The sequence below is a fragment of the Prionailurus bengalensis genome, chromosome A2 (assembly GCF_016509475.1).
Source record: "Prionailurus bengalensis isolate Pbe53 chromosome A2, Fcat_Pben_1.1_paternal_pri, whole genome shotgun sequence".
NCBI classification, from domain to species: domain Eukaryota; kingdom Metazoa; phylum Chordata; class Mammalia; order Carnivora; family Felidae; genus Prionailurus; species Prionailurus bengalensis.
This window is the reverse complement of record NC_057348.1, coordinates 17,991,687-18,017,713: the sequence shown is the minus strand read 5'-3', so window position 1 is coordinate 18,017,713 and position 26,027 is coordinate 17,991,687. Positions and strand designations below refer to the sequence as shown.

The 26,027-nt window shown below is 57.5% G+C and overlaps 2 protein-coding genes across 3 annotated transcripts in view; both read left to right on the top strand.

Moving 5' to 3' along the window:
• The first annotated feature begins 281 nt into the window (after positions 1–281).
• Positions 282–9,563, top strand: LOC122487236 (cytochrome b-c1 complex subunit 1, mitochondrial). 2 transcript variants are annotated; one of them, XM_043587348.1, is made up of 13 exons: positions 282–430; positions 682–825; positions 2,829–2,915; positions 3,982–4,111; positions 4,331–4,529; positions 5,591–5,670; positions 7,091–7,206; positions 7,446–7,589; positions 7,721–7,881; positions 7,992–8,077; positions 8,412–8,500; positions 8,852–8,927; positions 9,368–9,563. In XM_043587348.1, exons 1-13 carry the CDS (start codon positions 362–364, stop codon positions 9,430–9,432), a joined length of 1,446 nt encoding a protein of 481 aa, XP_043443283.1. In that variant the 5' UTR covers positions 282–361; the 3' UTR covers positions 9,433–9,563. The 2 variants fall into 2 exon arrangements, with proteins under 2 accessions (XP_043443283.1, XP_043443284.1); XM_043587349.1 differs by having other exon boundaries at positions 289–430; positions 685–825.
• A 3,768-nt stretch (positions 9,564–13,331) lies between these two features.
• COL7A1 (collagen type VII alpha 1 chain) overlaps positions 13,332–26,027 on the top strand; it is a 31,029-nt gene continuing 18,333 nt past the window's right edge. Inside the window, 44 exon segments of the mRNA XM_043587345.1 lie at positions 13,332–13,570; positions 14,075–14,255; positions 14,902–15,067; positions 15,147–15,240; positions 15,332–15,493; positions 15,730–15,893; positions 15,971–16,100; positions 16,198–16,314; positions 16,435–16,581; positions 16,667–16,783; positions 16,858–17,007; positions 17,090–17,218; positions 17,799–17,942; positions 18,031–18,156; positions 18,259–18,402; positions 18,994–19,113; positions 19,275–19,418; positions 19,727–19,852; positions 19,952–20,098; positions 20,284–20,406; positions 20,704–20,850; positions 21,107–21,241; positions 21,327–21,473; positions 21,555–21,691; positions 21,989–22,115; positions 22,200–22,346; positions 22,434–22,606; positions 22,707–22,742; positions 22,827–22,853; positions 22,946–22,990; positions 23,064–23,126; positions 23,564–23,635; positions 23,731–23,766; positions 23,900–23,935; positions 24,101–24,172; positions 24,284–24,361; positions 24,606–24,632; positions 24,715–24,768; positions 24,910–24,972; positions 25,058–25,117; positions 25,222–25,257; positions 25,455–25,499; positions 25,579–25,614; positions 25,970–26,014. Coding sequence (XP_043443280.1) covers positions 13,486–13,570; positions 14,075–14,255; positions 14,902–15,067; positions 15,147–15,240; positions 15,332–15,493; positions 15,730–15,893; positions 15,971–16,100; positions 16,198–16,314; positions 16,435–16,581; positions 16,667–16,783; positions 16,858–17,007; positions 17,090–17,218; positions 17,799–17,942; positions 18,031–18,156; positions 18,259–18,402; positions 18,994–19,113; positions 19,275–19,418; positions 19,727–19,852; positions 19,952–20,098; positions 20,284–20,406; positions 20,704–20,850; positions 21,107–21,241; positions 21,327–21,473; positions 21,555–21,691; positions 21,989–22,115; positions 22,200–22,346; positions 22,434–22,606; positions 22,707–22,742; positions 22,827–22,853; positions 22,946–22,990; positions 23,064–23,126; positions 23,564–23,635; positions 23,731–23,766; positions 23,900–23,935; positions 24,101–24,172; positions 24,284–24,361; positions 24,606–24,632; positions 24,715–24,768; positions 24,910–24,972; positions 25,058–25,117; positions 25,222–25,257; positions 25,455–25,499; positions 25,579–25,614; positions 25,970–26,014 — 4,560 coding nt within the window. The 5' untranslated portion in view covers positions 13,332–13,485.

Below are 26,027 nucleotides of genomic sequence, written 5' to 3'. Positions count from 1 at the left end.
GGCGGGGGCTCCCATTCTCAGACACGCGGCGGCTGCAGCCCTACACAGCGCTGCAACTCCCGAGTACACAGTGGATTCGGGACGCCCGCGGTTCGTGAGAAATATCGCGCATTCTGCCTCCCACGGGTGAAAGGGGAAGAGGAACTGGACTGCGAACGGACTCGCGCAGGCCAGGTGGGTGATGTGCGCAGGTACCGGTGGACACCGGGACAGAGCCACCGACTAGCCGCATGTGAATATCCATGGTCTCCGCTAGGAGGCGGCCGAGCGCCATATTTGCGGTAGTGCGCCTGCGCCTCGGACGCCGCTGCGTCCACTCTACGCAAGCGTGGCGCGACCTGGCGCTGACTGGAGCTCGAAGATGGCGGCTTCCGCAGTTTGCCGGGCGGCTAGCACCGGGACTCGAGTGCTGCTTCGCACCCACCGCTCGGTGAGGCGACAGCGAGAGCGCAAGGCCGCGGAGCGCGGGGCTTCGGAACCCGAACGGGGAGTGGACTGTTAGCGGCGACGGGTCGAGATTGGGGAGGTTCCGGGGTCAGGGCCATGGGAAGGTCACGGCGCTGAGCGGGGATAGGAGTCTCGCGGCTGACCGGAGGTCTGGGGACGGGGTTCCCACTGCTGGCCTGGGAGCCGAGGAGCGATCCCGCAACCCAGCCCTAAGTCTCGGTTGTCCCTTTCCAGCAGCCGGCCCTGCTGAGGTCGCCTGCCTTGAGGACCACCGCCACCTTCGCTCAAGCTCTCCAGAGCGTGCCAGAGACACAGGTCAGCTTGCTGGACAACGGGCTGAGAGTGGCCTCCGAGCAGTCCTCCCAGCCTACCTGCACGGTGAGCGGGGCCCCCTCTTGGGAGGTCGCCTCCATACTGCTCCTGGCGTCTTTTCTCAGGACAGGGTGTGACCTTGGGCTCGAGTCCTCTGTGGTTTGGGTCAGACTTCTCTCCGCCGCTGGATTGATTCTGCTACCTTAATCCCGACCCCAGCTAGGCTTGACTTCTTGGGCCATTCCTTACTATAACACTCATTTAGCATATGATGCCTGCCAAGCAGGAGGCCAAGTTCCTTTCCAGCGTTTTCCTTTCCTTAAGCAGCGCATACGAGAGAAGTGATCTGTTTTCATTTTACAGTGAGGAAAATGGGTTTCAGAGACCTAAGGTGACTGCTAAACTCATGGCCCAAAGTCATGATCTCCTGGCTAGACCACTCACGCACTTGCAAAAGGAATGCATTTGAAGATTCCAAAGAAATGGATGACTTTCCAAAACATACAAATTTGCAAAATTGACTTAAGGAGAGAAATCTTGGCTAGATACAGTATATGAATAGGTGAGAAGATTCTCAAGATGTAATCCTCTTCTCTGGACCCCACACTCCAGGGTTAAGTGGTTTTATTGGTAAATTCTTTTAGTTTTTCAGGAACAGATAATGTCTTTTGTTATAAGTTGTTACTAAATACAGTAAAAGATCATGGGCAGCTTCCTTATATGACACTTCTATGAACTGATCTGTTAAGACAGTTTGGGAGATGGGGCACCTGGATGGCTCAGTTGGTTAAGCGTCTGACTCTTGGTTTTTGGCTCAGGTCAGGATCTCAAGGTTTGTGCATTCAAGTCCTGCCATTGGGCCCTGCACTGACCACGCAGAATCTGTTTGGGATTCTCTCTCTCTGTCCCTCCTCTGTTCACACTCTCTCCCTCTCTCAAAATAAGTAAATAAACTTAAAAAAAAAAAAAGTTTGGGAGATAATGCTGTATTTCATGGACTCTGAGATGCTCTAGATTGTAAGGGGCACCACTGTGCTCCAAATGTCAGAGAAAGATCGCTGTCAGTTATAATCCAAAGATACAGGTTGTTAGGCGAACTCTACTTCCTAAGATGTTAGTTATGAAATAGATGTCAGTGTAAGAATTTACAACATATGTGTATCAGCATCTCTTAGGAAAGTAAACGTGAAATTTTTAAATCAACTGTGAAAGAAAATTAAAAGACTAGAACTATGTGACCTACGTGAGGTGCATGGTGTGGCGTAAGTTTCATAGCACACCAGGAGACTATTAAGAAAATCATGCGAGGGGCCCCTGGGTGGCTCAGTCGGTTAAGCGTCCAACTTCTGCTCGGTGATGATCTTGAGGCTCGCAAATTTGAGCCCTGTGTCAGACTCCGTGCTGACAGCGCAGAGTCTGGAGCCTGCTTTGGATTCTGTGTCTCCCTCTCTCAGCTCCTCCCCCGCTCACACCCTGTCTCTCTTTCTCTCAAAAATAAATAAACATTAACAAAAAAATTTTTTTTCTTAATTATGGGAGTCTCTCATTGGGTGCCAAGGAGACACTGTGCAATGTTAGGTATCCAGGTCTGATTAAAACTTTTTTTAATAATTGTGAGCGAAGTCTACTTGCTTAATAGGATAAAACATTCAGCGTCTAAACCAACAGCCTCCTTCCTTGATGGGGAAATGACAGAATCACCAGAACAAAGATAGGGTATAATTTTTAGAAAAGAGAAAATAAATTGTTGTTTGCAAATGATGTGTTGCTTGCCTAGAAAAAATGAAAAAATCAACTGAAAAGCAAGACAATATAAAAAGTTCATATTGGTAATGGAGCCGAGTGAATGTGCACAGTTAGAAACTTCCTTGGAGTAGGTCCTTTTTCAGCCAGTGCCTGTGCCCAGGGCATAGCTGTATCTCCAAGCACAGGGGGCCTACTGAGACAGCTCTCCCCCACTCTGGGACCATGAGCCCTGTCCTGGGGCTTCTGCTGAGTCACCCAGAGTAGGGTGTGAGTGGAGTCTGGGGTGGTTTGTGTGTTACCTTTGTTGGTGGCTTCTCGTCCAGGTCGGGGTATGGATTGATGTTGGCAGCCGTTACGAGACTGAGAAGAACAACGGGGCAGGTTACTTTCTGGAGCATCTGGCTTTCAAGGTGAGGCTCCTGAAGTCCTGCATCACCCCTGGGCTTACAGCTGCCTATTGTCCCTCCTGAGGATGCAGGTCAGCAAAGCCAACCTCTTCAATTATGGGCTTCAGCTAGGGGGGCGATCTCTGGCGGGCCTTTCTGGAAGGAACCATGAGGGCTTGGCCTCTCCTGAGTGAGCACTTACCTGGTCAGCCCCTGCACAAGGCTCCTAGAGCCAGAAAAAAACCCGGGGAGCTTCAGGAACCCCACTCCTCACAGAGAGGCCAGGCCTTTGTTATGTGCGCACGCTGGTGTGGAATCGAACACGTAGATAGATAACGTGCGTTTTAACAAATTCACAGACACAGGCAAGTATGTGTTCTTGTGAAATGTTCTGCTCTGGCAGAATATCCAGACATCTCTTGTTTGTAGAAGTAAATACTGAGCTTTCTTGAAGGTGGGGACAGTCACCACCCTCAGCCCCTAAGCCAGCCCATGTTGGTATGGAGTCTGAGTTTTTTGAATGAATGAAAAAATGGAGACGGAGATATGGATCGGTAGGGGTGTGGAACAGGACCGGGTAGGTAGCTTAGCCAGCAGCAGCATCACAGATGTGTATGTAGATCTCAACATGCGTGTGTGTGTGCCCGTGGACAGCAACACCCACACATACATAGGGGATTGGGGTCGAGTCCCACAGAGGTGTCCACTAGCACATACACAGTCATATGAATGGCATGGGGGTAGAGTGGGTAATGGCAGTGTCATCTAAACATTGATGTGACATAATCTGGCTATGACTGTCAGTAAGGTGATTGGTAAGATCAGGCTGCTATGGGGCTCTGGATTTCAGGCAGCACTTGCACTGACCGTGCCCTTCTCTCCTGGCCCCTGGCTGTCTCCATTCTGTTAGCCCATGATACTGTGGCCTGCTCGGCACTTGGTGAGGACAGACTGTAGACTGTACATCCCCATAGTCTTTGATGAGGAAGGTGCCTGTAGACCACTGGTCCTGCTGGGACTTTAGCCTTTGAAGATAGGGGTCCTCAGTTCCCATGTGGCTCCTGATGGTCGTCTTGATATCCGGTTCCAGGGAACAAAAAATCGGCCTGGCAATGCCTTGGAGAAGGAGGTGGAGAGCATGGGGGCCCATCTCAATGCCTACAGCACCCGGGAGCACACAGCATACTACATCAAGGCGCTATCCAAGGACCTGCCAAAAGGTAACATCTGGAGGATGGGGCAGGGACGGGGATAGGACTTCAGGGGTACAGAGGACAGGCCCCCAGGAACTTGGCCTGGCTGAAGAGTGGGGTTACCATGACAGCAGATCCTTGCCGCAGGGCATGCAGGCATGCCAGGCCTGGGGGTTTTGTGCTGTTACTGGCCTGCAGTGGCCCCACCTGCCCTTTGGTTCCCAAACCTGCCCTTCTCACGTCCAGCTGTGGAGCTCCTGGCCGACATTGTGCAGAACTGTGCCCTAGAAGACTCCCAGATTGAGAAGGAGCGTGATGTGATCCTACAGGAGCTGCAGGAGAATGATGCATGTATGCGGGACGTGGTCTTTGACTACCTGCACGCCACAGCATTTCAGGGCACACCTCTAGCCCAGGCTGTGGAGGGGCCCAGTGGGAATGTCAGGTGAGGGTTGGCTGGGCCTGTGCTGGAATGTGTTCAAGCCCCGTCCACACGAGTTTGGTTTTAGTTGCCCTTTGCTATTATACGTTCTTTTTTATTTTTTTTTTAAATTAAAAAAAAAAAAAATTTTTTTTTTTTCAACGTTTATTTATTTTCGGGACAGAGAGAGACAGAGCATGAACAGGGGAGGGGCAGAGAGAGAGGGAGACACAGAATCGGAAACAGGCTCCAGGCTCCGAGCCATCAGCCCAGAGCCCGACGCGGGGCTCGAACTCACGGACCGCGAGATCGTGACCTGGCTGAAGTCGGACGCTTAACCGACTGCGCCACCCAGGCGCCCCTTTGCTATTATACGTTCTTAATTTGCACAACTGGAAATGTTTTCTCTGTGCCCTGTGGTCCTTGCAGGGCTTTTTATTTTATTTTATTTTTTTTTAATTTTTTTTTCAACGTTTTTTATTTTTTTATTTTTTGGACAGAGAGAGACAGAGCATGAACGGGGGAGGGGCAGAGAGAGAGGGAGACACAGAATCGGAAACAGGCTCCAGGCTCTGAGCCATCAGCCCAGAGCCCGACGTGGGGCTCGAACTCACGGATCGCGAGATCGTGACCTGGCTGAAGTCGGACGCTTAACCGACTGCGCCACCCAGGCGCCCCCTTGCAGGGCTTTTTAAATACCTGTACGGTCTTCACTCACATTGCGGGCTTCTTTGTAGGGTATGATTCTGTGCGTGTCCTGAAATCCTGAGGGAGGGAGCGTTGGGAATCTGTGTGGCTCCTTGTTCCCGGGTGGGATAAGCACTGATACCGCCCCTTGAGAACCTCACAGCATCAGCTCACCCCCTCCTCAGAGAGGAAGGACTGAGCCTGACCTAAAGGCAGACGTGAAGCGGGGTCCCAGAGGACTGGTTGACAGAGATGAGAAAGGGGATTGAGGGCTGTGCTAGGGCTTGCTCCCCGGAGAAGCCATGTCTTCCCTTGTCTATCTCCTCAGCACTGTTTTGTGAGACCCAGACTGCTGTGGTTTGGGAGAGGCATTAAGCCATTGGCCATATGTCTTGCAGGAAGCTATCTCGTGCAGACCTGACCGAGTATGTCAACAGGCATTACAAGGCCCCTCGCATGGTGCTCGCAGCAGCCGGAGGTGAGTGATGGGCTCACTGAAGCCTTGTGGTAATGGGTGCGTGGGCACCAGCCTTGCTTACTGGAGCCCAGGTCTCTTGGTTCTGACCACAAGGGATCTTCCACTCCTGGGCACCCTGTTCCTGTCTTGTTCTTGTGGAGAGTGATCTCTCTCCCATGCTCTCTGAGGTGGGATGGCATTCTGCCCTACCACCACCACTGGGACCTGCCACATAGGGATGCTGCTCCCCCTCATTAGTACAGGCCTTTCTCAGCCCCACCTGTGTTAGGAGATCCAGTTTGCAGGCTGGTGGGAGATACTAGCCCCAGATTTGTTCCTTGTAGCTTTGCTAGTGGGCAGGCCAGACACTGGGGTGTGACAACACACATTCAATGACAAACCGGGAAGTGCCTTCAAGGGGAGGCACCCAGTGGCAGGGGGACTGAAATGGAGGACCCAGAGTTGGAGGTTAGGGGGTGCTCTTGGAACACATTATTGTTGGAACTGAGGTCTAAGGAATGGGGGGGTCATTCAGGTGAGGAGTAGGGAGCCCGAGCAGAGGGGCAGGGCGGTGTCATGGCCTGACACTTGGCTGCCACATGGGGGGCCAAAGCAGAGGCAGGCCAGCCAAGGAGGGGCTGTGGCATGTTTCTGGTGGGAGGCAGCAGGAGCAAGGGAGGGAGGTGGATGGACTCAGGATAGTTCTATCGATGGAAATCTGCAGGAGGTCTGGCCGTGGTGGGGAGGGTGAGATTAAGGATGTTTCTCTAGCTTGTGGTCTTGGCAGCTGGATGGGTGAAAAGGACTGATGAAAAGAGCATGATTGGGGTGGCTTCAGGGCCTGGGAACCTGGGAACCAAGAGCAGTGTAAGCTAGTGACATGTGAGATTGTGTTGAGTCCAGTGGGGTCCGGGCACCTACGGGTCGAGATGCTAGAGCAGCAGAGGCCTCCTCTTGTCAAGGCGAGGATGTGAAGTCTGCAGGGGTCCTGAGGGCCTGAAATTACAATGTTGTTTATAAACGTACCCGGAGCTGGTCACGGCCCTGCAGTAGCACCTCTTTGTGTCCTCTCATTTGCCACCGCCCACAGGGCAGCAGCCCCCATCGGCTTGAGGAAGGGCCAGAGGGGCAAAGCAGGACAGGTGGCCTTGTGCCCAGGGAGCCCCCATCTCGTCCTTGATGTGGGTGAGAACGCATCACATGAGGACCCACCTTCAGGCGCAGCATGCAGCTGCTTCCCTGTGGTTGAGGTGACGGATGCTGTTCGACCCTGAGGTGCTTGCCCTGCCCGTGAGGCGGAGTCTGTCTGTGGCGGATTCTCTTCCCTCACCCTGTCCTGATGTCCTGTTTTCCTTCTGCCGTCTCCCAGCAAGATGGGACGTGGGGTCCTCCCCCTGTGCGTGAGTCCCCTGACTGGTAACCATGCTCTCTGTCTCGGCAGGGGTGGAGCACCGGCAGCTGGTAGATCTCGCCCAGAAGCACTTCAGCGGCGTCTCTGAGACATACACAGAGGACGCTGTGCCCACTCTTGCTCCATGCCGCTTCACTGGCAGCGAGGTGGGTGGCCTTGTGGGCAGGGGTAGTGTTCTCAGCTGGGGCCTCTGGAAGGATGCTTGCGTACAAGGTTATCTTCATGACTCCAAAGGTGCCTCAGGAGTTGTGAACGGGTCCTGTGGCTGCTGCCTCACAAGCACACACGTTCACGTGCGCATGGGCATGCTTCACCCACACCCTGTACCTTTTCTCGTCGCCTGGACGTTGTGGCCGTCCCTCAGTCTCGCCATGTACTGTTTCAGATCCGCCACCGCGACGATGCTCTGCCATTGGCCCATGTGGCTATTGCGGTAGAGGGGCCTGGCTGGGCCAACCCGGACAACGTGGCCCTCCAAGTAGCCAATGCCATCATTGGCCACTATGACTGCACTTATGGTGGTGGCACGGTGAGTGCCAGGGCGGGCACGGGACTTTGTCCTCAAGGAACAGAGGGTGTCAGGCCGTGGGCTCCTGTACTGGGGTTCAGGGTGTGGACCACAGGCAGGAGGGTGGGTGCTGATGGTCCTTGCCCCGGTAGCACCTGTCCAGCCCACTGGCTGCAGTCGCCGTGGCCAACAAGCTGTGCCAGAGTTTCCAGACCTTCAATATCTGCTACGCAGACACTGGGTTGCTGGGTGCACACTTTGTCTGCGATCGCATGAAAATCGATGACATGATGTTCTTCCTGCAAGGCCAGTGGTGAGTGTCAGCCTAGTACTGCTGGGTGCAGGAGGGGCCTTTGAGGACAGTGAGGGGCTAGGAGACAGCATGGTCTCTTGGGATGACCATCCCATCCCCTGCCCTTTTAGGATGCGCCTGTGTACCAGTGCCACAGAGAGTGAGGTGCTCCGGGGCAAAAACATCCTCCGAAATGCCCTGGTGTCTCATCTGGACGGTGAGTGCAGCAGCCCTGTGGGGAGGGGGTGGAACGCATCCTGGCAGGGACAGCCCCAGTGTAGCCACCATTCCCAACTAAGATGGGAAAGGCAAACTTTGAAGGCCATGCCATACCCCACTCCCACCCCCAGGGGCTTGGCATGTCAGATACAGGTGTGGGTGGGCCAGGTCAAAAACAGCCCATTGCTACGGTAGCAGATGGCTGTAGAAGTGAGGGTTGGGATCTGGAGTCTGAGCACAGTCCCAGTGTCAGCCTGGAGCCAGAGCTTCACTGTGTGCCTGTTGTCCGGGACTGGACCGGGTGGACCTGGAAGCCTCCCCTGACCTTGCAGGCACCACTCCTGTGTGTGAGGACATCGGACGTAGTCTCCTGACCTATGGCCGCCGCATTCCCCTGGCCGAGTGGGAAAGCCGGATTGCGGTAACGAGGGCCCCTGGGAGATGTTCTGGAGTCTAGACCTGGCAGGCTCCCCAAAGGGCGGGGAGTTGAGGCCTGACGGTGCAGATTGCTCCCGTAGGCTTCCCTGATGTCCTAGGCAGCGTCACCAGCAGGGGTGGCATAAGTGGAGGGCAGGGCAGAGGCACTGATGGCTGAGGAGATGGGTGGGGCCTGTGGCGGTCTACAGGAGGAGGGCCCTGCCGCCTTTCCCCTTTGGGTAAGGGGGCAGTGCCATGGTTCATATGGAAGATCTTGGTCGGCTGGGTATGTTGACTGGCTGAGGTGGTCCCCAGAGCCTGCCTGTCAGTTGGCGTGCTCTGTCTCACCCTGCAGGAAGTGGATGCCAGTGTGGTACGTGAGGTCTGCTCCAAGTACTTCTATGATCAGTGTCCAGCAGTGGCTGGATTTGGTGAGTGGCCTAGAGGGCCTGTTCTTTATCCTTCTCAGGTCTCCTCTTAGGCTCCCCTTCTGCCTCTGCTCCCCCACCCCCTAGCCTATCCTGGCAGCAGCAAACTGAGGCCCCTGAGAGGCTCTGCCAATAGCCTGGCTGCCAGGGAGTTCTTGCTCAGAAAACCTGTCCCAGCAGCTCCCTGACTCCCTGCCAAGGTGCCTCCATCAATACCCCACACCCGCCAGGTAACGGACACCTCCATGTATGGGGTGGGGCTCCAAGAGCCAGGGAGCATGAAGGGACAGGCTCAGCACCCCTGGGGGAATGTGCTTTTCCTTTTTTCCACTCAGAGCCTGTCTTGTGCTGCTCTGGGCAGCCCTGGATCGGGTGCGGCACAGGGCCAGGTGTCCCTGTGCAGGCCAGGCACCCCACCCTGACGCCCCACCCTATCCCTACAGGCCCCATTGAGCAGCTCCCAGACTACAACCGGATCCGTAGCGGCATGTTCTGGCTGCGTTTCTAGGCTGGAAGGCTGTGCAGGCAAGAGGGCGGGGCCGGGGTTCATGGTCTACCTCCCGCCCCCTAACATACCACCTCAGCTCTTCAGACCTGTGTGCGGATTACCTTACCTCCAATAAAAGCCTGTGTTGAGAACTGCATTGTTCTTCTCTTCACATTGCCATGGAGTCCACTGGGCAGTGGATGGGGGAGCAGGGACTTCCCTCCAGTTGTGTATCCCCCAGATCCTTCCATCTTCCCACATGCTGATGTATCCTCAGCCAGGGGCAAGCGTGGGGGCCACAGCACAGAAGCCGGAAGCCTTTGATGCCTGCAGGAGTTGAAGCCAGATGTTTCCACTTAGCCACATGGGGTATGCTCCTGACTAGTCTGTCCCAAGAGTAGGGTGTGGGAACCCATGCTTTTGCCCTGGTAGAGGTCCCAGCTTGGGAACTCTGGTGGCTCAGGAGGGAAGCGCTTTGATGTGGGCCTTGTGCAATCGCCTTCTGGCAGTCCCTGGTTCCCTGGATGGACCAGGAAGGGCTAAGGACTGTCCCTGAGGAAGCCTCCTTCATAGGTTTACTCTGGATTCTGGGAGGAGGATAGCCTGGGGCATAGTGTTCCTATTTGATTTCTAACTGTTGCCTGGACAGGCAGGGCAAGAATCCTTTGCCTCGATTTGCCGCTGACTCAGGCTCCGAGAATAGCCCTGAGCTCAGTGGGGCCTGAGCCCCCCTCCCTTGACTAGATCTGTCCCAGGCAAGTCCTGAGCTGCTGGCCTGATGATCCCCTTCCCATCTCCCTGAGGCAGCCAGGACCTGGTGGAGCTCTCAGCTATCTAGTCCCCCCAGCCACCACCTTCAGGCCCTGGTCCCACAAAGCAGGTGGGCAGGTGGGCCCTTCTTCCTGTGTCCCCAGCCCTTCTGCAGTCAAGTTCCCTGGGAGCCCAGGAGGGAAGTGGAAATGAGAGGCTGGATTCTCCTACAAGAAGTGCTGTTGGCAATCAGTTGGGAGCAGGGTCCTGGGACAAGGGTGGTTGAGAAGTGGGCTCTTCAAAAGTCACCCAGCCTCCCAGTCCTGTAGTGGCCAAAACAACTCTTGAATCACTCTTGCCCTGCCCCAGTGCTTTCCCTCCCCGCCGCATCTCTTTGTTGCCACCAGTTGTCAATTAGGAAATCACTTTCAAGCGCCTTCTAGAGCCCAGAGCTGGATCCAGGATTCAGGTCATCCTCCTGCTTTGTGCGATTGGCTCAAGAGAACCTGCTGGACAGCACAGAACTCTGACAGACCCACCCTGGGTGCTTACAGATGCAACACACCCGGTCTGGGAAACAGCAAATGCTTAATCTTGGTCTAAAGTTTGAGCTCCTGGAATGTGGGGCTTGATTTCTAAGCCCAGGCATGGTCTTCAAAGGCTCCAGGTGTGCTGGACACACAAGAGAGCCCAAGCGCCTGGAAGTGATCTGGTCCTAATGGGTCTTGCACACCAAGCCAGGGAATTTGCTCTTTACTCTGGAGGCATGTTGGAGGAGGTGCATTGGAGGTTACTGGGAAGAGAAGTGACTTGGGCAGCCTGAGACTTAGCACAAGGACTCTCAGGCTGGATTTCTGTGGCACACTAGTGAGCTGCAGTGTGGTAGAGCAGTGGTCACAGCTGTAGGAAGAGCTGGAGCGAGCTTCAGGGGACAAGCAGGACAGCAGCCCCAAAGGGGCCGGGGTACCCCAGAGGAGGGGTACCCTGGAAGATGATAACCTGCCTAGCTTTGGTCACAGTTCTAATGAGAAATTTGGAGGTGTCCAGACAGTGGGATGTGTGGGGCTGGAATCCTGAAATAAAGCCCCTGTTAGAGATGTGGTGCCACCTGGCAGAGGTAGTGACTGAAGCCAGAGAAGCAAATGTCTGGGGGATGTGAGAAGAAGGACAGAACTCTGGGGCCCCACTACCCAGATGGAAGGAGCTGAGCTCAGGAGCTGTGCCCTAGTGTGTGTGCCTGCCGGGAGGTTGGAGCCAGCGGTCTCAGAGGGTCACATTTGCTCATGGGCCTCCTGGGAGCTCTTTTCACACCCATCCCCACCTGTGCTCAAACCTCCCTAACAGCCTCTCTCAGCACCGTTTGAAAGATCCTCATGCAGCAGGCAGCCCTTCCTTTCAGGGGCACATCATGGTCCTGATACCTTCTCAGCCGGGTGTCCGGTCTCCCTAAAGGCTAGACCGTGTGTGTGACCATACTGTATGTGTCCTCTGCTGTACAAGAGGAGCTAAGGGTCTTGGGGACTGTAGGGAGATTGTTTCTGGTTTTCTGCTGCACTCACCTACCGGATAGCTTCAAGGGGTGTGGGTGCTGGGACATAGCTGAGGAGACCATGACCTTGGAAAAAGGTTCTGGGCCCCATAGGTCACAGCACTGTATCCCATGAGGGGGAGGGTTCAGTAATAAAAGGGGTCATTCTGTAGCTTCAGTCTTACGGGCAGTAGGGAAACGGACAGCATGATGGTCTTCATTGCCTCCAGCTCTGGCCATACCAGAGACCCCAGGCCGTGAAGGAGCCCAGGGAAGATGAAGTGCTGTCCCCATCTCTCCCCACTCATTCTGTTGATTCCCAGGAGAGGGCTGGGGCCAGGCAGTCAGAAGGGGCCCGGTGGCAGTGATGAGTATAGACATACTTTGTGGGCTTCTCAGAATTCTCTAGGACTGGCAGGAAAACAAAAAATGGGGCCTGCTGTTCTTGGGACTATCTCTGCCTTGGTGTCACTCCCCTATAAGACACGCATGTACAAAGATTCACCTCCTCTGGGTAGTATTTGTGACCTGGAGATGCGTTCAAGGGGACTGTCTACAGCCACAGAAGCCAGTCGAGGGAGATGGGTGGGAAGTCAGGCTGGTTAAGGGGAGAGCTGTGGGGCAAGGGTAGTTATAATGTGGCAGCCACAGGTGGCCCCTGAGGGCAGTGAGGAAAGGAGGGAGGGCCCACAGTGGCCTCTGGGCCTGGTGGGGTTAATGGGTGGAAGAAGGTCTTTGGGAAGAACAGAGTGAAGGAGGAGACTCTGGCAGGCCAGAATGAGAACATGTAGTTAGGGGGACTTAGATCAGGACAGGGCCACCAGTGGGGGTGTAGGCAGGAAGGGGTGGATTCCTGAGAGCTGAGCTGTCACTGTGGGTGGTCCCACCCTGCACATATGGACAATCTCGGTCCCTACAGGCACAGCTGGATGGCATCTGCCTGGGACTGGTTTAGGGCATGGTAGGGGGTGTGGGGTACTGGGGTAGACACGTATGCATATGCATGACACAGAATCTCTCCTCCTGGCTTCCCCCTCCTAAGGTGGGGGTGAGGGGGTGGGGTGGGCATTTTTCAGATGCAGACCAGTGGTGCCTTGGTTTCCATGGGATGAGCCCAGAGCACCTCATTCCCTGGGGGCTGTTCTGGCTGTCAAGGGGGTTGGGGTGGGGCACAGGAGATCCAACAGACAGAGGGATGGCTGAATCACAGGAGTGGCCGGCGGGACTCATGGCCTGAAGGCTTGTCTGGGCACCCCCATAGGGTGCGGGGTGAGTCATCTCCAGCTGCAGCCTACCCCCCCCCCCCCACCATCCTGCTGTCTCCTCTGTCCCCAGGAACCTATTTGAATTCCAGCCTCCAGCAGTCATGTCACTAGTCACTCTGACCTTAAAGCAGCCAAGACTTCTGACCCTAGACAGAGTTGGAGAGGTTTCCCTCAGCATTTGTCAAGAACCTTCCCGGGGAGTCCCGGAAGCCACAGGAGGTGGGGGGCTTTACACTTAAGTAGACTCAGATCCTCTGTCGGGCAGGGGAGGTGGGGGCGGCGTCCTTTGGGACGCAGGGTGGGGGGCGGGACGCCTGGGACCCCGCCCGCAGCTCCGCCCCCCGGGATCAGGGACTTTTTCTCTGCCGTGGCGGCGGGACCGCAGCAACGGCTGGCGGCGGGAGCCGGCGGACAGACAGACCGGCAGGCAAGACCCGGGTTAGGGTTGGGGGAGCGCTGGGCTCGGACTTGCCACAGCCGCGGGCCGAGGGACAGAGCCGGGGGCCTGGCTGACCGACTCCCCCACCCAGGATGAGGCTGCCGCTCCTGGTGGCCGCGCTCTGCTCCGGGATCCTGGCAGGGGCGCTCCGAGTGCGGGCCCAGCAGAGGGAGAGAGGTGGGCACCGCCGGGAAGGACGCCGTCCAAGCCGCTGCACCCTGTCACTTGTGGCTTTCATCCGGGACCCCCCACCACCACGACCCTCTCCGCATCTCTGCTAACTCTCCCCCCACTTCCCAAACCCTCCTCTGCAACCCCGTGCTGGCTCTCCCAAACGGCATCCTATTCTAATGGGTCTCAAACTCTGGCTCCCCAGATGTGCACTGGGTCGCCTACTCTCTGTCACTCCACCCTGGCCCCTTGAGGCCAACCCCAGCCCCCAGATCCACACCTGCGTCCGTGGCTCTCCCTTCTCTAAACACACCAGTCCTCCATGGAGAGTCTGCTCTGGGCCCCTCCGTGCCACCCTCCAAGTCTCCCAGGCCCAAGGCGGCCTGCGCCGGTTGGCTTAGCTGATGAGGCCTACTCCATCCTCCCCAGCCCCTAGTGCGGAGGGACCATAGCGCAGGGAGGGGTGGGTGGGCTCCAAGAAAAAAGCATGATGGCTCCTCCCTGCCCCAGTGACCTGCACTCGCCTTTATGCTGCTGACATCGTGTTCCTACTTGATGGCTCTTCGTCTATCGGCCGTGGCAACTTCCGTGAAGTGCGTGGTTTCCTGGAGGGACTGGTGCTTCCATTCTCTGGGGCAGCCAGTGCACAAGGTGTGCGCTTTGCTGCTGTGCAGTATAGCGACGATCCACGGTGAGTGGTAGCCCCTGGAGCTGGGAACCCAGAGATCTGGCCAAGACTCTTCCCCCCAGAAGCAGAGAGCCCTGAAACCCCTAGGGCAGGTTTTCAGGAACCCAGAGACACCCTCCCCGCCCCCCCCCCCCCCGCCCCGCCCCTGGCCAGGACATCCTGTGGAGACAGAGGCAGGGATCTCCCAGGTAGAGTCCTCACACCTGAGACACCTTCAGTCTATTGTCCTGCCAAAGATGAGGCTGTCTTTTCTAATCTGGAGATGGAGAGCCCAGGGGCCTCAGATGCCCCCTGCCAACTGAACTCTCCATGTTCCAGCCCTCTGCCTCTCCCCTCACACAGGGCCTCCCTGTCTGGCCAACATCCACCTCCCTACGACTAGACCCTTCCTCCCACAATTACTTAATTAACTAGACATCCTGCTTCCCGAGGCAGCGAGCCCCAAGAGCTCCAGCCACCAGCAGACCACAGAGGGGTATCAGAGGAGTTTGTTAACTTAATGGCTTCAGAGGTGGAGGGCAGGAGTCACAGAACCAAGAGGACCCTCAAGGGGGCCTGATATTCACAGGCCTCACCCAGAGGCCTCTTAGAGGCCAGGGCCAGAGAAGGTCTGTTGCCACCTGTTGCCACCTTCCCTCCCATGTTGCAGGACGGAGTTTGGCCTCGATGCACTTGGCTCAGGCTCAGGGGGCGAGGTGATCCGAGCCATCCGTGAGCTCAGCTACAAGGGGGGCAACACGCGCACGGGGGCTGCAATTCTCCATGTGGCTGACCACATTTTCCTGCCCCAGCTGGCCCGACCTGGTGTCCCCAAGGTGATCTCCCACCCTACCATTCCCCCCACCAAGTTAGCTGCCTGAGGCAGCACTGATTTACCCCCGGCACCTGCCCCAGGTCTGCATCCTCATCACAGATGGGAAGTCGCAGGACCTGGTGGATACGGCTGCCCAGCGGCTGAAGGGGCAGGGGGTCAAGCTGTTTGCTGTGGGTGAGTACCCATCTGGGGTGACAAGTGGGCTATGGCAGGGGCCAGTCAGAGGGCATGTGGACAGCTGAGCTCTGATTGGACATCACCTCAGGCATCAAGAATGCCGACCCCGAGGAGCTGAAGCGAGTTGCCTCACAGCCGACCAGTGATTTCTTCTTCTTCGTCAACGACTTCAGTATCTTGAGGACACTGCTGCCCCTTGTTTCCCGGAGAGTGTGCACAACTGCTGGTGGTGTACCTGTGACCTTGCCCAGTGAGTTCCTGCCCCCACTTGTGCCCTGACCTAGACCTCTGACCTCCCTCCCCAAACCTGAGGGTGCTGCTTCCATTCCCTGTGCTCCTGACACCAAGCTGGGGGTTCTGTCCTCTGATCCTGCCCTTGAGGTGCTGATCTGACCTTATGTGCCCCCGACCCTTGACCCCAATGCTACACTTTAAGTCTGACCCCTGATCCTCCTGCCTGATTGCCTGACTCCTCACCCTTCCCAGCTGATGACTTGACATCTGGGCCACGAGACCTGGTGCTGTCCGAAGCAGGCAGTCAATCCTTGAGAGTACGGTGGACGGCGGCCAGTGGCCCTGTGACTGGCTACAAGGTCCAGTACGCTCCTCTGACAGGGCTGGGACAGCCACTGCCAGGCGAGCGGCGGGAGGTAAGGATGTCAGGAGTGGTAGGTGGAGGGCTGGGGACTTGGCTGGGCAAGGTAAAGTGACCTCTGGCCTTGGGCAGGTGAGCATCCCAGCTGGTGAGACCAGCACACAGCTGCAGGGTCTTCGGCCACTGACTGAGTACCAAGTGACCGTGGTAGCCCTCTACGCCAACAGCATCGGGGAGGCTGTGAGCGGGACAGCTCGGACCAGTGAGCAATTCTGCTAACCTCTGACCCCGTTCATCTAATTGCCCAGTAACCCCTTCCCACTCCTGACTCCACTAATCCCTGCTGGACCTTCCCCCAGCTGCCCTGGAGGGGCCAGAGCTGACCATCCAGAATACCACAGCCCACAGCCTCCTGGTAGCCTGGCGGAGTGTTCCAGGTGCCACTGGCTACCGTGTGACATGGCGGGTCCTCAGTGGTGAGTGAGAAGTGTGGGCTGAGGGGGATCTTGGCACGTCAGACAGGGTTGTAGGGTCCTAAGTCTGCAAGGCGCGCTGATCCCTTGGTGCCCGCCCCCCCCCCCCCCCCGCCCGTGCAGGTGGTGTCACACAGCAGCAGGAGCTGGGCCCTGGGCAGGGGTCAGTGTTGCTGCGTGACCTGGAGCCTGGCACGGACTACGAGGTGACTGTGAGCACCCTGCTCGGCCGTAGCGTAGGATCTGCTGCCTCCCTGACTGCCCGTACTGGTGAGAAGGCTGGGTGCTTTCTTCGCGCTGGGTAGGCAGGCGGGCAGGGCACAGAGGCCACTGACATCCCCTGTGCCCTGGGCAGACGCTTCCGTTGAACAGACCCTGCGCCCAGTCATCCTGGGGCCCACATCCATTCTCCTTTCCTGGAACTTGGTGCCTGAGGCCCGTGGCTACCGGCTAGAATGGCGGCGTGAGAGTGGTCAGTGCAGGGGAGAGGGGCGGGCAGGCAGGGTCAGGCTCGGCTTCAGCCAGCCTGACGCTGTCGTCTTGCAGGCTTGGGGGTGCCACAGAAGGTGGTACTGCCCTCTGATGTGACCCGCTACCAGCTGGATGGGCTGCAACCAGGCACTGAGTATCGCCTCACGCTCTATACTCTGCTGGAGGGCCGCGAGGTAGCCACGCCTGCAACTGTGGTCCCCACCGGTGAGGGCTCCGTGGGCCTTGCCAAGTGAGAGGGGAAGGTACAGGGGCCCGGGGCAGCCTTTAATGCTGTGCTCTCCAACAGGGCCAGAGCTGCCCGTGGGCCCTGTGACGGACTTGAAGGCAACAGAGCTTCCTGGGCAGCGGGTGCGAGTATCCTGGAGCCCAGTCCCCGGTGCCACCGAGTACCGCATCACTGTGCGCAGCACACAGGGTGAGGTGGACACAGCCACACCCGGACACACATTAAAGTTCCAGCTTTTGCGGTCTGACTACACCTTCACCCCAACACATTGCACCTCTGGGTTTCTACAGCCTGCTCCTGTCTCCTTGTCCGACTATCCCCCAAGGTGGAACCGAGCCCAGGCCTGTCACGGTGTCTTTCTGCTCCCAGCCCTGCCTCAGCCCATCTTCTCACCCAGATCTGTCTCCACTCCCTGCCCTGCATCCCTGCCTGCAGCTTTGGCCCTTCTCCACAATCCCAAACTCAATCCCTGCCCTTCTGTTACTCTAGCTGGAACTACTGTCCACACTGACCTCTCATCCCCTGTCCCCATCCAGTACTGACCCCCATCACCCCACATCACTGTCTATCAATGACCTGTCAACTCATATCACTATCCACTGATTTCTGTCATCCTACATTCCATGTCCCTGTCCACTGACTCCTATCATCCTGTATCTCCGTTCATCACTGGTGCATTGTCCTGTGTCATTGTCCATCACTGACCGCCATCATCCCACATCCCTGTGTCTCACGGACCCCTGCCCACCTACTCTGCCTTCTCTCTTAGGGGTTGAGCGGACCCTCATGCTTCCTGGGAGTCAAACAGCCTTTGACTTGGATGATGTCCGGGCTGGCCTAAGCTACACTGTGCGGGTGTCTGCTCGAGTGGGCAGCCGCGAGGGCGGTGCCAGCACCCTCACTGTCCGCCGGGGTGAGCACACAGGAGGGTTGTGGGGGGACAGCTCCTTGATTCACTCTGGTCCCGGTCTTGACCCCTGATCTCTGCCTTTAACCCCCAGAACCGGAAACCCCACTTGCCATCCCAGGGCTACGAGTTGTGGCATCAGATGCAACACGGGTGAGGGTGGCCTGGGGACCTGTTCCTGGAGCCAGTGGATTTCGGATTAGCTGGAGGACAGACAGTGGTCAGTGTGGGGTGTGTGGGAGGGCTGTGGAGAGGAACAACTAGGGTTTGGGGGATCAAGGGGGCAGGCAAGAGCCATGCCAACACTTCCCTCTGACCCTAGGTCCGGAGTCCAGCCAGACATTGCCCCCAGAATCCACTGCCACAGATATCATGGGGCTACGGCCTGGAACCTCCTACCAGGTGGCTGTGTCAGCACTGCGAGGGAGAGAGGAGGGTCCCCCTGTGGTCATCGTGGCTCGCACTGGTCAGGGCCTGACCCAGCCCCTTGACTGGCTATCTCCAGTGCCCCTTCAGACCCCCCTCCCCCCCTCGCAGATCCTTGTTTCGCTCCAGAACAGCCTCCCTCTTCAGATTCCCACTGCCTTCTCCCTCAGAGTCCTGTTTTCTCCTTCGGCCTCCCTTGCCTCCTCTTAAGCCCCCATCTTCTTCAGATTCCTCTGCCTCTCCTCAAAGATCCCACTCTCTTTGCCCTCAGATTTTCACCACCTCATCTCTCAGGCTCCCACTGCTTTTTCTGCTCCACCTTGCTCTCCTCTTAGGCTTAAACTTTTCCCTTTGTCAGACCCCCTCCCTGCCTCCTCAGACCTCCATCAGAACCCTATTCTCTGTCAGACCCTCTTCTCTTTGATTCCTATCACCTGCCACCTCAGATTCCCACTATCTCCTCTGTCAGATCCCCAGTTCTTCCCCCATCTGGCCCATTAACTACCCCCTCCATCGGATCCCTGCCTCCTTTTAGACTCTCACAGCCTTCTATTAGATAGTTCCCCAAAACCTCCTCCATCAGACCCTCCACTGCCTCCTCCATTGGACTTCCCATTGCCTCTCCCCACAGACCCACTAGGCCCAGTGAGGACTGTTCATGTGACGCAGACCAGCAGCTCATCTGTCACCATCTCCTGGAACAGGGTTCCTGGTGCCACGGGATACAGGGTCTCCTGGCACTCAGGCCATGGTGGGGACCAGGGGTTTTGGAGGGGACCAGAAGTTTTAGAGGGTCATGGGGGGCAGGTATGGGTGGAATAGGGGCTGGGAGGGGGTTTATTAAAGGTCCAGGTGGGGCATTGGGGGGCAGAGTCTAGCTAGCCCTGGAGCTGCGTCCATCCTCACTCCCAGGCCCAGAGAAATCCCAGTTGGTTTCTGGAGAGGCCACAGTGGCTGAACTGGATGGGCTGGAGCCAGATACGGAGTACACGGTGCATGTGTGGCCTCATGTGGCCGGTGTGGATGGGACACCCGCCTCTGTGGTTGTGAGGACAGGTGAGTGGGCCCTGGCCAGCTCGAAATCACATCTCACTGGCTACCCCGTCCCAGTTGACCACTCCATCACTGCTCAGTGAGTTCTCCACATTGACACTTAGCCCACCCTCAGCGACCTCCTGGCTGCCCCACACTGCCCACTCTGGGGCACTGGCCTCATCCCTCTCAGAGGTTGCCTACACTGACCGGTCCATACTAACCTCACACTGACCTTCAGACCTTCCTGCGTTGACCATGTTTGCACTCTCACCCTGTTCTCTGCCAGCCATCCAGTGGCCCCTGACCCCTTCCCCTGCCTTTGCCCTCAGACCCCGCGCCCGTGGGCAGTGTGTCGAAGCTGCAGATCCTCAATGCCTCCAGTGATGTTCTGCGGGTCACCTGGGTCGGGGTCACTGGAGCCACAGCCTACAGACTGGCCTGGGGCCGGAGCGAGGGTATGGTTCCCTGACCCTGCCCTTGTCCTTCCTGGCTGGGACTGCCCTCTCTGGTAAACCACCCCCACCCCGACCGTTGCCCCATGCTTGCCTGGCCAGGTGGCCCCACAAGACAGCAGATGCTCCCAGGAAACACGGACTCCGCCGTAATACGGGGCCTCGAAGGCGGAGTCAGCTACTCGGTGCGAGTGACTGCTCTTGTGGGGGACCGTGAGGGAGCACCGGTCTCCATTGTCGTCACCACGCGTAGGCGGAGCTTGGGCTGGGGCGAGTCTGGGATTGGCCTCCACGGTTTGGGGGCGGGGTTTGTGCTCTGCTGGTTAAAGGGGGAAGGAAGGGTGAAGCCTGGGATGGGCAAAGGGGTCGGTTGGGATTGGCTTAGGAGCCAGTGGGGGGGCGGAGCCTCCCTGAGTCCCTTGCTTTCCCTGTAGCGCCTGAGGCTCCGCCAGCCCTGGAGACACTTCGCGTAGTGCAGCGAGGCGAGCACTCGCTGAGTCTGCGCTGGCAGCCAGTGCCGGGGGCACACGGCTTCCGTCTGCGTTGGCGACCCGAGGGTGAGAGGTTTCCCTCGGTAGGGGGTCAGGGACCGATGGGGGCGGGGCTGGTGGCGGGGTAGGAGAGGTAGGTCAGTGAGTGGGCCACGTCTGTCAGTGTCAGTGGGGGGATGTGCTGTGCGCTGGGATCAGTCATGCGGGGTCAGTAAAGAGAACAGGGTGAGCGAGAATGAGGAAGATCGGTTAGGAGGGTGGATCTGGTTAGCAGGGTCAGTCAGTGAGGTGGGCGAGATCATTAATGCCCGTCTGTAGCATCTTCCCACATGCCTTGGGTCCCCACTTCCATGCCTGCCCCAGGTGGCCAGGAACAGTCCCGGGTCTTGGGGCCCGGTATCAGCAGCTATGAACTGGATGGGCTGGAATCAGCAACCCCATACCGAGTGTGGCTGAGCGTTTTGGGGTCAGCTGGAGAAGGGCCCCCCACAGAAGTGATTGCACGCACTGGTGAGCCCAGAGTCCACTCTTCCCTGGTGTGATGTTTCCCCCACTGATAACCCGCACTGGTTTCCTGCACCCCATGGCCCTGAGTGACTCCTCCTGTAGCCCCTTACCACTCCTGTACCTAGGGTGACCCCAGCATGATCTCCCTTGACACTTCCTTTGCTAAGATGATCCTGCCCCAGAACCTCTTCAGATGATCTCTCTCTTCTGGGTTCTCAGGACATAGACTCTGATCCCTGGTTTTTGATTCCTTCTTCAGAGTCACCCCGGGTGCCAAGCACTGAACTGCGTGTGGTGGACACTTCAATTGACTCAGTGACTCTGGCCTGGACCCCAGTGTCTGGAGTATCCAGCTATATTCTGTCCTGGCAGCCGCTCAGACGCCCTGGCCAAGGTGAAGGGGAGGCCAGGATTGGGGTGGGCTGGCAGTTGGGGCTCTGTGGAAGACCTCCTGTTTAAACGGGTTTTATCTTTTGCAGACATCCCTGGGGCCTCACAGACACTTCCAGGGATCTCGAACTCCCAGCAGGTGACAGGGCTAGAACCTGGCATCTCCTATACCTTCTCGTTGACACCGATCCGGGAGGGTATACGGGGTCCTGAGGCCTCTGTCACACACAACCCAGGTAAGGTGGGCACAGTGGGAGGGGCTTAAGGGGGTAGCTAGATGGGCCAGCTGCTTCAGTAACTCAGCCCCTTTCCTGCAGTGTGTCCCCATGGCCAGATGGATGTGGTGTTCCTGCTGCACACCACTCAGGACAATGCTCATCGTGCAGAGGCCGTAAAGCGAGCCCTGGAGCGTCTGGTGTCTGCGCTTGGGCCTCTTGGGCCACAGGCAATCCAGGTTTGGCCCCGGAGACAAACAGACCCCTTCCTATCCCAGCCCTTCCCCATCCCACGCTTCACAGCAGCTACCATTTCCCTCCTCCACCACTGGTCCAATCTGTCTCCCAGCCCTTTCCAGGCTCCAGATCTCCTCATCTGCTGGTTGGCTGCCTATACTGCCATCACTGCTGACCCCCTAGTGTTCAGGTTTAGTCCCATTCCCTGAGCTCTATATCCCGCCCCCCCTCCCCGCCCCGATAGGCTCTGCCATCCTTGCTTTGCCATCTTCCCCAGGCTCTGTGTTCCCCCACCCCAGGTTGGCCTCCTGTCCTACAGTCATCGGCCCTCCCCACTGTTCCCACTGAATAGCTCCTATGATCCTAACATCATCCTGCAGAAGATCCGCAGCATCCCTTACATGGACCCAAGTGGGAACAACCTGGGTAAGGACTGCATTGTACATGGACTCTTGGGGCCTACCTGTTGGGAGCTGGGTGCCCTGGGTTCTGACATGTTCTTTCTCCCAGGCACAGCTGTGGTTACTGCTCACAGACACCTATTAGCACCAGATGCTCCCGGGCGCCGCCAGCATGTACCAGGGGTAATGGTTTTGCTAGTAGATGAGCCCTTGAGAGGTGACATCTTCAACCCTATCCGTGAGGCCCAGGCTGCTGGTGAGGAGGAGGGCTGGTGGGGATGGGGTCTGGGAGTCGGGCTGGCTCCAGCAGGGTTGTCATGCAGGCTGCTGGACCCCTCCTTAGGGCTCAGAGTGATGATACTGGGCCAGGCTGGAGCTGACCCGGAACAGTTGCGTCGCTTGGTGCCAGGCATGGACCCTGTCCAGACTTTCTTTGCTGTGGATGACGGTCCAAGCTTGGACCGGGCAGTCAGTGGTTTGGCAACATCCCTGTGTCAGACAGCCTTGGCCACTCAGGTTTGCAAGGGGCCTCTGGGGGAGGGGTGACTGGTGGGGGAGAGGGCGCTGGAGACTCTTGGGACAATTGCCTAGCCTCAAGAAGACCTTATGTCCACAGCCACAGCCAGAGCCTTGCACATTGCATTGTCCAAAGGTAAGTGTCCAGGGTTGAGAGGGTGGGCGAGGGCCACACCCGGGTCTAGCCACTCTGACCCTCATGTAATGTATCTTTCCCCAGGGTCAGAAAGGGGAACGTGGAGAGATGGTGAGTGACCCTATTTGGGGGCAGAGAATGGTTGAGGGTCAGTGTGGCTGGGGGAGGTTGGTGGCCCAGGGCTCACTGATCACCCTTCCTAGGGCCTGAAAGGACAAGCCGGGCCTCCTGGCCCCCCCGGCCTCCCGGTGAGTGCCTCCCCACGCCTGTCCTCTGCCCCCTGACCAGAGTACTGCTTCCTTACCTGCTCTCTCCTCTCAGGGCAGGGCTGGTGCTCCTGGACCCCCAGGGCCTCCTGGAAGTACCGTTGCAAAGGGTGAGAGGGTGAGTGGAAATCATTGGGGTTCCCCGCAGACACTCCTCCAAGTGTTCTCAGGGTTTTTAGAAGACAGAAGCAGAGAGCAGGGCTAGAACCGCAAGGGTGTTAGAAGTCTAAGTGGACATTTAAACCACACCAGAAACTCTGGGGCAGGGCCTACCGTAGAGCAGCCAGTGGGGTTTTGAGACTCCCCCCGAGAGCCTGGGTGTAAGTTCTAAATCCCAGAGGCAGGGAAGGCCCCTCCACCTCATCATTGCCCTGGTACCTGGGATGAGTCCCCATTTAGCTCAGAAGGGCTGCTTCTCTGCCCCACTGCTCCACCCCAGCAACACTCAGGGGCCTGTGGGGTGGGAATCTAGACAAAGAATAGTCTCGGCTCCTCCAGCAAACCAAGGGCACGGAGGGAGGGTCCCTTCCTGCCCTGACCTCTTTGACTCCTTAGGGCTTTCCTGGGGCAGATGGGCCTCCAGGCAGCCCTGGCCGCCCTGGGACTCCTGGAACCCCTGGCTCCAAGGTAAGCAAGCCTTACCCTTGCAGGCCACTTGGTAGGACTCTTTGCTTGAGTGGGTGAGTAGGTGGTCTGACTGCCCTGACTTCTTCCATTTACAGGGCTCCCCAGGGTGGCCTGGCCCTCGTGGAGATCCAGTGAGTTGCTTTCCCTTCTTTGCTCACCCAGTGTCTTCCCAAAGTTCTTTCTGGAGGGTGGGGACCCGTTGGGGATGGGCAGTGTGGATGCGCTTGAGCCCAAGCATCACCCTTTGCTCTATTTTGTCTTCAGGGAGAGCGAGGACCTCGAGGCCCAAAGGGGGAGCCGGTAGGTGAAGGGGGAAGGGAGGGAGCCAGGATGTCCCAGGGAGGAGCAGGCTGGATGCTATGCAGGGCCTGTGGCATGATAAGGAATACCTGGGTACCTCTGGGAACTTCTCCCGCCTCAAGGCTCCCATGCCCTGAATCCTGCCCTTTGCTTTCTGTCCTGCAGGGAGATCCCGGGCGAGTCATTGGAGGCGAAGGCCCAGGGCTTCCTGGGCAGAAAGGGGACCCTGGACCTCCAGTAAGTTCTAGGATGTGTGGGGGCAAGAGGTGTGTGGTGGGGAACCAGCAGGAGGCAGGGTAGGAGTAAGGGTCAGTGGGGTTGTACTTCATACTTTGTCTCCTCCATTAGGGCCTCCCTGGATCCCGTGGCCCACTGGGGGACCCAGGACCCCGTGGTCCCCCAGGACTTCCTGGAACGACTGTGAAGGTGACAACATGATCCCTTTATGGTCTCATGACCTCAATGTGATCCAGTGACCTGGTGACCCCATTTGAACCCATATAACCCCTACTGGTTGCTCTGACCCCATATGACCTCTTAGCCCCCCCATGACTCCTCAGTTCCTCCGTGACCTTTGTAATCCAATTTGTCCCCATGACCTTCATTTCTCCTGGTATATTTGGGAGTGGAGGTGTGGTCCAGTGTCATGGAGTCATGATCTGTCTTCCAGGGTGACAAAGGCGATCGTGGGGAGCGGGTAAGTGAGGGGCAAGGTGTCCTGGGGGTGGCTTGGAGTCTGATTCCCATTGGCTGGCTCCTGACCTACTGTTCTCTCTCAGGGCCCCCCAGGACCAGGTGATGGTGGCACTGTTCCAGGGGAGCCTGGGCTGCCGGTGAGGGAGCCTTGAGGCTCTGCTGGGGAACTTGGGGCCATCTCAGGGGTGTGGATACTGAGGCTGAGGCTCTTCTGGGGGCAGTGGGTGGGTGCTGGGCCTCATAGTTTGGGGCTCACGTTTTCACTCACTTTCTCCTAGGGTCTTCCTGGAGGCCCTGGACCCCAAGGCCCAGTTGGCCCCTCTGGAGAGAAAGGAGAAAAGGTGGGAGGCCTGACCTCTTGGTGTGCCCATTCTAGGGCGGAGGCTGAGGGAGGTAGGGTCTTCTACTCATCTGTTTCTCCTTCAGGGTGACTGTGAGGATGGAGCCCCAGGCCTCCCAGGACAACCTGGGAGCCCGGGTGAGCGGGTGAGTGTAGGGGCAAGGGTTCTGAGGGGTGGGCACAGCTCCCTCAGCTTCCCACCCTCTATCCTATGCTTATGCCCAAACTCAAGTCTCCAAACCCCTTCTAGGGCCCACGAGGACCTCCTGGGGACATTGGCCCCAAAGTAAGTGCTATTTTGGGAGGTCAGGTGTGGGGTATGACCACTGGGACAATTCTGGGGCTGGGGGCTGGGGGAGGATCAGGAGATGAGGGCTCTCAGCAGGTCAGAGGTTGTAGTTTCGGAGGCAGGATAGCTAGAGTTTGAGACGCCTTCTCTAGGGTTTGACAGTCAAGGCGCCTCTCCTATCTCTCTCCCCTTAGGGTGACCGAGGCCTGAAAGGGGCTGTGGGTGAGATTGGCGAGAAGGTAAGTGCAGCCTAGGGGTTTCTCAGGGCCCCAGAGGGTCTGTGGCCAGACTCAGCTCTGACCCATTCTGTTCCCTCAGGGTGAACGTGGACCCCCCGGCCCAGTGGGACCGCAGGTGAGCCCTCTGACCTGATGCCTGTGTCCAGCTGACCTACGCTCTGTGCCCCTTCCTGGTTCTGACTTCTCAATCTTGATGCCCCCTGCCCCTGGCCCTCCACCTCTCCTCACATGACTCTTGCTGATGCAGGCTCCAACCCTTAACCCCCAGGACCTGCTTTTTACTTCCTGACCCTGCTGAACTGACCTTGACTTCCACTGACCTGGACTCTGTCACCCCTCAGTTTGACCCCTGCTGCCTAAATCCTGACCTTTTGTGCCCTCTCTTCAGCATCCCCACAATTTCTAGCCCTTGCTTGCTACTATCTCCCCGCCCATCCCCCTGGATCAGCATTTCTGCTCTTCTTTCCCAGGGGCTGCCTGGAGTGGCTGGACGTCCGGGAGCTGAGGGGCCCGAAGTGAGTCTGTGAC